The 10,242-nt window shown below is 34.1% G+C and overlaps 1 protein-coding gene across 4 annotated transcripts in view; it reads right to left on the reverse strand.

Annotated features, from left to right (window-relative positions):
* The window catches only part of LOC110027870 (transportin MOS14), an 87,949-nt gene that overhangs the window by 29,451 nt on the left and 48,256 nt on the right, over positions 1 to 10,242 (reverse strand). For all 4 annotated transcript variants that reach the window (XM_020729487.1, XM_020729488.1, XM_020729484.1 and 1 more), the window contains 2 exons: positions 9,572 to 9,707; positions 3,483 to 3,632 (listed from right to left, as the gene is read on the reverse strand). In XM_020729487.1, the coding sequence (XP_020585146.1) occupies positions 3,483 to 3,632; positions 9,572 to 9,707 (286 nt within the window). The remainder of the gene's footprint in view (positions 1 to 3,482; positions 3,633 to 9,571; positions 9,708 to 10,242) is intronic.

Here is a 10,242-nt window from a genome sequence, read left to right on the forward strand (position 1 = left end):
GTATTGCCCCCGCAGGGAAGAACATCTCAATGGCAGCACTCAGAAATCTACACTCATCAAAAACTCTCCTCTTCCAATCAGCACACAACAATTATAAATAAGATGGGAGTAGAGGCTAGACTGGGTAAGTAGAGAAAATAGGCAATGATTAAAGAAAAGTGGACCGGAAAGGTAGGAATTTGAAATGCAGTCCAAGTATGGAGGGACGGATTAGGAATGGGGAAATTAGAGCAGAAGAATCGAATAGGAAAGGAATGTAAATATGAAAGAGGACTGTGGTTATTGTAGCAGCTACAGCAGTACTACAGGCGGTAAGCTACCTCACCATTTCCTCTCCCCCTAGAGACCCACTTATATGTGAATTTATTTCTAGTTGGATGAACCCTTATTATGTTTCTTTCTATTTCTCAGTAAAAATAATCAGATTTTCTTGTTTTTCATAATAAATATGGTATCAAAAATGCTAATAACAGTGAGTAAACTGCGCACAATTTCAAAACCTTCCCATGTGTCTTTTGATATGAGTTTCATATTGAATTCATGGTTTAAAAAGTATACAAGCTAGCAAAATCTATAAAATTATTTAAGCAAATAACATACATGAAAATTAAAACCCATATGCGCTCCACCGAAATGAAATAAGTATTTAAAATTAAACGATCAGAGAATGTTGTCCGAGTTAAAAAGAAATTTTCACTCACTTCTTCAGATAAGAGTGCAAGTTTCATTAGAAAAATTTAAGATAATTTTAAAAAGAAAGAACCCATATAGACTAAAAGTCAATTCCAAAATAATTAAACTACGAATGATGTCAATCGGGACACCCTCTCGAGAGGACAAGGGATTTAAGTTTAACACAACTAGTTCGATCCTCCTCTCATGGATTGGAGTTGATGAGTTTGGTAAATTTAACAATAAATGTCCAAATCAAAAAGATAAGAATTTACAAGTCCAAATTACCTAATTTTACATCCTTCTTATAAGAAAACAAGTCCAGAGGAATTATTTCTTAAAAAAACCTAAACGAACAAAATCAAATACCCTTCAAATATAAAAGTTTTAAATATTTAAACTACTAATGATGGTCGTGTTGACTGAAAATCTCAACAGAAGGATCAACTTTTAAATCAATTTTCAAATCAAATTCTAAAAATGGCAAATCAAAATACTGAAATTAAAATCAATTACCTAGAAATTTAAATCACATGAAATTTAAATATTAAATTTAAAATCCAATCATTTAAAAGCTAAAAGCAAAATTCATCTACTCTCCGCAAAAAATTGTCGGGGATGAAAAACTTTTGATTGACATTAGATCACAAGAGAGCTAATGTCACATTGAGAGAGCTAATGTCACATCGACTGTACAATTAAATTCACACTTAGGTTTGCGAAAAAAAGGTATGTAATGTAAATATAATATATTGTATTTGAAATACTTTTGAGTTGTTTGTTTTAGCATAAAATAAATGCAAGACTTTATATTTTATTATTAAATTTGAAACAAAATGAATTCAATGTAAAATAAATTTGTCAGCAAAGTCAAAAGCCGACAGTGACTGATAATTGGGGTGGCAACTATGGCTGTCAACAGAGGCAGGGACGGCCATGCGCAACGACAAACTAAGGGGACACTCGACGGAGGTAGCAGTGATGACAACAACAACAAACAAGAAGCACGTGACTGGCAATAACGACAGAGGGCGACAGGATGCAGCTGGTGCGAGAGAGGATGAGGGCAACAACTAGGGGCAACAAGCGAGTACAGACAGCGGCCTCGCAGACAGCGAATACAGATGGCGACAACTAGGAGGCTACAATCGACGAACAAGTGGTGATCGCTGCGGGGGCAACACTTTACACAATACAGTATATTTGAAATTTGCTAAATACAATGAATTTCAATTACATTGAAATTTGACAACATAATGAATTTCAAATGCATTGTAATTTTATACCGCATTTAGTTTTGTTCAACCCGTAGATTTCCAAAACTAGTGTAAAAAGGAATATAATGTGCTCATGTTGTCAACCAAACAACCCCTTATTTATTAGAAATCCAACTCTTAACTTTTATTGCAATATTTTTTAATTATTGAGGATACTCTCCTACAATATATTTTCCGATATTGTTCTTTTCTATTTGCCTATACTAAGACATGCTTGTACTAAAGAGACAATTAAGTAAAAAATGTATGTTATAATTATCTTCCCCTTTAAAAAATGTATGTTTAGATCCATTGCATGGCCGCATCAAAAATTTGATAAACATTACAACATTAAATTGCACATCTACCTTTCTCCTCTTGCCTAGCTTACTTATCATCATTATCATCAACATTACAACACTAATTAAATTTACTGTCAAAACAAGTGGGGATTGAACTAATTAACTTTTATTCATAATTATTTCTATATAAAATTGCATGCCTTAATTCTTAAGGCAACAAAACCTCTGCTTAACCAATCTATCGTCATATTCCATTCATATTAATTCAGTATCATGCATTATTAGTTCATATTCTAAGATTTATTCATTTGACAACATAGAGAACATGAAATTTGAGATTTAGACATATGCCATCTGGACTATTCACTAAGGTAATACATTAAGATCTAAAACCATAGTACAAGGATTTAAAATTCTAATATTTGTAATTCCTGCAGTTTCATTATAGCATAAAGATTAATCACATGAGATCTTATTGAATGTAATGTAAAAGAAATTAACTAAAAAAATAAGATAAATCCATGTGGATGGATATCAGAGACCTAACGTGAAAATCAAAACATCTCAAACAGCATAAACACATTGTGAGTATAAATAAGTAGTGAAATTCTAGCCCATAACTTCTCTGGAATACTAATGTTAGCTATATTTAGCATGCTCCATGGCTAGCACATGTTAATAATAGATGATGGCTTGGTATCTTATCTGGATATTCAAAAAGCTAGTCAGAAGATATTTCCAATATACACAATTCCAGATAGAGCATATGATTTGCAAGTACCGGCAAAGGACAAACAATTTCCTACATCTAGCCCATTTCGGCCTAGAGTCGAATCAACATATTTTTCCTTTAGCAAGAATGATCTGTTGTATTTCACAACATTTTCAAGAAAGTTAAACAAGAAAATATACAAGAATAGAAAACTAGAACATTTCTATAAAAAATGGATAAATAATTAAGGAGCATTTACATACATAGCACACAATTCTTATGTATTTACATTACATATCTCACATCTAAACATTACTATTTACACACAACAGTCAAAGCTTTAACATCGCATCAAAAACAGCACTATTACAGCTTTTTATGCATAGGTTTAAAGCACCAAAATATTATGTATGTAAATATGAAAGTTTAGATGTGAGATAAATAAATACATAAGAACTGTGTGCAGTATGTAAATTTTCTAAAAAAATAAATCAATTGCCTCAGAGAAAATCAAGTATTGCAGTACATCAGAAATCATACGAGTTTCTCAATGGCACCATAGCTCGAAGAAAGCAGCCTTGCCAATGAGCTCTTTCTCAACTGTTTGTTTGGAACAGAATTAAGAGTGAATGTTATAGCACTAACAAGCTCAGCCTCCTCCTCAAATGACAATATCCCCTTCTCAAAATCCTAAGAACAGAGAAGTTCATTAATGGCAATGACCATACAACATAAATACAGGATAAAAGCATTTCACCACCAAGAAGGAAAAAAAAAGGAAAATTTCGGAGCAAATATAGCGTTCCCATCATAAAAGCTCAAAAATTTGTAAGGTTTATCAGTATAATAGTTGCATTCCAACTGTGGAATCATTCAAAAAAAAAAAAACTGATTACTTAATATGCGAATGATTGGGCTGATGCAGTAAGTGTAAGGGTTTTAAGGATAAACAAAAAACATAGATTGATAACACGAAATAAGATTTTCTTTAATGTGGAAATGATAATTAGAAGTCATTAATAATTAATAAATGTTTATTATTATTAGAAAATAATATGATGCTTACATGTCATGGGTTAAAAAATCTTGAATTATTATATAAAATATGGGCATAATTTCAAAAATAAAAGACTAGTGATTAAAGTAGAGAATTAACTTAAATGTACCATGAAATAAAAGAACAGCTTGTGAGTTTTAAAGAAACATTATAAAGCTATAAATTAGACTGCCTTCGTTGCAAGGATTCCAGTTTTAGGCAGAAACGAAATCATTGAGACTAATAAAAACTAATTGTGGTCGAAATTATAATATTAAGAAAGCAAAACTCTAAAGAATGGAGTGAAAAAAATTTTATTTAAGGGAATGGGGTTAGCACACATTGATGAAAAAGTTGTCCAAATAGACTGAAATAACTTGGACATATAAAGAGTGAGGTAGAACATGCATCAATAAAACAAGTAAACAGATTAATTAGATAGAACAGAGTGTGGGCTCCAAAAATTCTGATACACCCCGGACTCTCTAATTTTGTTGGTTTAGTGAGAGCCTTGAGGGTCATAACTTTCAAAAGGTAGATGAAATAGTAGATAAGACAGTACCAATAAATTTTCACCTCATTTTGCGTGGAGTTTTTTTTATCTGGGGCTCAATTTTTCCCATAGGAGCAAGCTTCCGTAGTAAATTACCCCATGTGAGATTGTAAGAGAGCACTTTTGATTAAAACTCGTCATTTAAAGTTGAATATTTAATACTAAATAATCAGTATATTGTAGCAAAAGACTTAAGAGTAAGTTGTAAAATTTATCACTTTGAGCTTAAAACAGATGGTTGGGGAAATGATGACAAACTTGATCAAGATCATGTGTTTCCGTCATCTCGGGTCATGGTGGTCCTTGATCTACTTAGTCAGAGGATTCAATCGACCCAACCTAACTAAAAGATCTTTGTCAACAAACATGAGTTGCATCATCCAAGGGACACTTGTAGATTTAGGGTGAATGTATGTCTAAGAGGACAAATTTAAGTCAACCTTCGAAAACAAAAGATATTGTGTCAATCAAATGTACTCTTATAGTTCACAACTCAAATAGCAGAAAACTGTTGAGGAATATACGGGTTGTTGTTGTGACTGTAATATTAGCAAAACCACCGGGTCAGAGGGCTATGGTCGTAACCACTATTTTGGGTTGTCATTTGGCAATAAAATTAAATGGACAGAGGAATCAAAACACGTCCTTACTAACTTGAAATTACTTTGAATGTGAATATAACGGTACCCTCGATATGATATTAGCTCTTTTGTAAGTTGAAGTCAATCAAAAGTTTGTCATTCATGATAAAATATTGTAAATAGTGGATGGAGTTGCTTTAAGTCATAAGTGTTATAATTTTAACTAGGGTGTTATTAATTTGTTAATTAGTTTGAATATCGGTCTGAATTAAGCCCTCAAATCAAGATTTTCAGTCAAGACAGCCATCATCAGGGATTATATTTAAAACTTATATATTTGAGATTAATTTGAAATTTATCAATTTTGATATCTTTAGTGTGTTATTCTTGTTGACTCCAGCCCTAACAAAAAGGTGGATCAGACCAAGTAATTTCTTGCAAATTTTTATATTTGTGATTTGGATATTGTTAGAACTTGTTCGAATCGTCAACTCCAGTTCTTAAGAGTAGGATGATCAGACTAATTGGGTGGGACTTACAACTTCATTCTATAGACAAGGTGGCCTGATTGATTGCTTTTCAAAATATAAATTGTTTGAGTGCAAGTTTGGCCTTTAACCCACGCATCATTCTTAAGTTATTCATTAAAGCATTTATAACTATAAGTGGAGCCTATGGGATCTTCAATTCCGTACATTTCAATAGCTCAAAAGATTTTACAAGTCTTAAGGATTTGCATGATCTTTTAAACTATGAATTTGATATTAAATTTGCTTCAAGAATAACATGCAGAATTTTGATATTGTGCTTGACATATTTCCTTAAATATCTTAAAGCATTTAAAACTCCATAGTATCCAAATTATCATTCATATAAGTCATAGAAATACTCGTACATATTTCAAAATATTGCAATTAACTTGAGAAATTGTCCTGAAGTTTGAATAAATTTTGGAGATCATTCAGAACTTAAAATATTTGCAATATTATGATTTTGAATCACACAAAATTCCATTTTGGGCTTTTAAAAAAAGTCTTTTGTTCACTCGTATGTTATATTGTGAATTCGGTAGTGTGATATGATGTTCCATATTTGAACTAATCTTGTGAGCATTAATATATCATATTGTGTGCCAGCATAATATGTACTTTAAATCATTTGCAAACCTTTATTAGCTCAAATTTAAATTAATTTCATTCTAGAGGCTTATGTTTGAAAATTTCAATTTCAAAATTAATTTTCAAATCCTAGAAGTCTAAATTTGAAAACTCAATTTAAAATTAAGTTTCAAACCCTAGGAGCCTATGTTTTTTTAAGGAATAAAAAAACTTAAGTTTAATCATTTTTAAATATTGAATAAATTTTAAGAGTCTAAATTTTGAATAATTTTGACAATTTAAAATTTTTGAAATATTGGATCGTTTCAAAATAACCTACCCAATTGTGTATAAGACATGTTGGTTAGTTTCATAAGAAGCACTAGTCAATGTTGTAAGGCACTACAGTCAGAGAACAAAACAAAATATTTAACACACTATCTATAAGACGCTATGGGTCTTCAATGTGCCTGCAAATGGCCAAATCACAAGCATAAATTTCACTAAATGGGTATTTTACTTTCCCTGACAGTACTTAATTCTCTAAACAGGTACTCGCATTTCCCACAACATGTACTTAAATTCCCTGATTTTAAAAAAGATTATTTGGACAAGTCAACAATTTACTCGAATGGTACTCAAGTCCCCTAAACATTGACTCGAGCTTCCTCACACGGATGTCTTAGAAAATTATCTTAATGCCCCATTTTTATACCTTTGAGAGCACAAGTAGCAAAGGCATAGTTAAGAAGACGACGATCCACGGCGAGACAAAACAAAACATCAATACAAACTTTTTTCATTTCTTTTTCTCATTTTTTACCAACATATAATAACAAAATATGAAACCATAACAAGGAATTAGGTTTGGATGGTGTGGCACGGGTAGGCGACGACACGATGAATAAGCTGACGATCCATGGCAAGACAAAGCAAAAGAACGAGATAGACCTTTTTTTCTCTTTCTTTTCCTTTTTCTAATTTTTTTTACCAACATATAATAACAAAATATGAAACTGTAACAGGGATTTGTGTTTGAATGTGTGGAATTTTGGTATATCACACAAAGAGAGAGGTTCGGGTAGGGGGTAGGGTGCTTTCCTGCGCCACAGAAGGTAGTGTGTGTGCAACTTTGGTATAGGAATCGGCGAAGAGGACTAGGGCAGTATTAGGATCAAGATAAGAAGGCGTGAGAGACCCAAAAATTTAGATTTTACGAGTCTTTGGCGTCGGTTTGGATAGAATAGGAAGATAGGGGCGGCAGAGTTGCTCGTAGTTTTGTGTAGAACATCGGTTGGGTCTCGGGCACAGGCGAAGCAGTTCAAGTGGAATCGTGTCGATGGGTAGATAAATCAGGCAACACAAGGAGAATCGCGCAGAACAAGAAGAACGGTGAAGAGCTTCGCTAGACTGGATCGTGGGACAAAGAAATTCGAGCGGCCCTTTTTTAAGGAAGTGTCACCTAGAGTGAGGGTTCGGGGGGATCGATCATACGACATTGTGCAAGATGGCCTCATGCGTCAATCGTAAGTCTGTCGTGTGGAATGGCAAAGAGAATTGCGGCTTTGTCATGCGGAATGACGAAGAGTATCATGACTTAGTCGTGCGGACGGGCGAGGGAGAAGATGATCCAGAACAGTGAAACAGAGAGGAAGATCCGTGAATTTTACGGGAGAAGATGATCCAGAACAGTGAAACAGAGAGGAAGGTCTGAATTTCTATGTTCGAACGGGGAAGGAGTTTGGTTGTGTTAACAGGGGAGGGAACCACAGGGTTGAGAGCATCAGTGTCCATTTTGAACAGGAAGGAATGCTATGGGGTCGTGTGCGAGTTCGAAATGAGAAGGTTCCTCATTTCGGCTTAGCAATTCGAACATAAATAGGATAGCCTCAAACAAATGGTTCAGACCTGTAACTAAGCGGGAGTAGGTAACAATTTGAGTTTAATTAACTTTTCTCCTCCCTCCCCTTTTTTAATAATTTCACAGTCAACACAGAGAAAAGAGTAAACCAAAGTAACGGTTGAGCAAAAATTAAATGATAAAGTTGAAAACTAAAGACAAGAAACCAAAGAAGCAAGATTAGCAAACACGATCACAAATAAAAATAATGGTAAAATACACTTGACTCGAGTAGATGACACTATTTAGTAAGCTCAGATTATGAAGTCCTATATGTGATAATGTTTTGTATACACACCAAATATAGAGCAAGTTCAAATCGTTAACAAAAAAAACTATCACCAAATTACAGCCAAGGATTAACAAAGTGCTCAAAGAATACATCTCGAGGAACACTTAATCATGAGGCCCCCAAAAATTTGCACATTGTTGTAATAATCTAGCTATTTATAAATTTAATTAAAATAATAATATTTAGTTTAAGTTAAATAATTATAATCAAAATAATGAAACTAACTTAATAATTTTGTTTTAAAGATTTTTAAAAATAATAAAAGAACATAAAATAATAACGGTCGGTGGGGGGGAAGATGAAGGAGTGAAGAAGCGAAGGAGACAATTACCTATGCAAAATAGAGAGAACAACAGACAGAATAATACAGAGGGAGAGCAAAATAGAGGGGGAATCGAAGGGCAAACTTAGGCGGCACTCTAGGAGCATGAGAGAAGGAGTGCACGAGCAAGGCAAGTGCTAGCATGTGTGGTCTCCACATACAACATTGAATTGGTGTCTGACAGACAAGTTGGGCTCACTCAAGCAAATAGCGAGGACATGCTACTTGGCAGCCAAAACATGACCAAGATGAGGCTTGCTAGCACATTAGTAGGAAGTAGTTGGAACTTTTTTTTTTCTTTTTTGCTATTTTTGGAGTGCATACACTTTTAAACTTAAGCTTTTAGTAACTCTATATATGGTTTGAGAATTATTTCATCGTATTTCCTTATGTGTTTTGATATAAATAAATATTTGATAGATTCAAGTATCTATTTGTCACAGTTTGCTTGGACCGATACCTCACTCACTAAATCCTAATATGGGCAAATCCGGATGAGTGTTGGATAAAACTAAGTTTGAGTCGTCCTCTATCACACCTGGCGCTGACCTAAGGGGTTGACTGGGGTGTGACTTCTACATTAGTTAAAATATACATGAAAATTTTTAAAACGTACTCATATCATTCATCAAAACAGATAAAATCCTCCAAAATTAAGCTTGCAGGCCAACTCTACACGGTAACATTCAAGAAAAACTGCACACACCCTCTTTCAACAAAATTGAAATATGCAATCTTACGAAATCTGCTCTTAAAAGTGTTAAATAAAAATTAGTCAACAATCTCACTGCCATTTTAACAAACATTCAGTGTTGTTTTTTCTCCAATTTAAAAATGAGAAACAGTACCTCTCCGATCCATATAAGAACCTCCAAATTTTGAGGTTCATGAATCATACTAGGACAACCTTCACAAAGTTTGCGTAGTGCTGATGAGCAAGCAGTTGTGCATATCGATTCCTTAATCCCAGAGGCACAAAAAATTCTGAAAAGGATGATGTGTAAGTGCATAAAAAGAAGGGAAATTTACATGAATACCACACAATGTTTATGTATTTACATATCTACCACTACGGTGCTACAAACCTATACATGAAAGGTGTGTTTCACTGATGTTGGGTGCCCTTGCTGCCCGGACCGATTTGGTCCAGGGTTTTGAAGACCGGCCTGCCCCATTTAGCCCATGGAATGCCGCCCAATTGGAGTTCCTAATTATCTAGGACAAATAATTTGCTTTTGTTGGTGTTTAGGGTTAATATTTTCTGTGATTTGCTTTGGGCCAGCGGACAGCATCTCCATTTCAATTTCAAAGGGCTTTATCCCAGGGTTCTGAGTGGTGCTCCAGCTGTATCTCATTCTTGAGATGTTGTGTATCCCCTTCTACCCGTCCCTCACTCTCTCCCGCATAAATTCCCATCACCCTCGTCGCTTTCCTGTTGCTGCCGCCACCCATAAAAAAAGTAAGACTTATGCTTTCCCTCCCAGAAGCCAGCCAAACCCAGAAAACAGCAATTCCTGCT

The sequence above is a fragment of the Phalaenopsis equestris genome, unplaced genomic scaffold (assembly GCF_001263595.1).
Source record: "Phalaenopsis equestris unplaced genomic scaffold, ASM126359v1 Scaffold000457, whole genome shotgun sequence".
Lineage (NCBI taxonomy): Eukaryota > Viridiplantae > Streptophyta > Magnoliopsida > Asparagales > Orchidaceae > Phalaenopsis > Phalaenopsis equestris.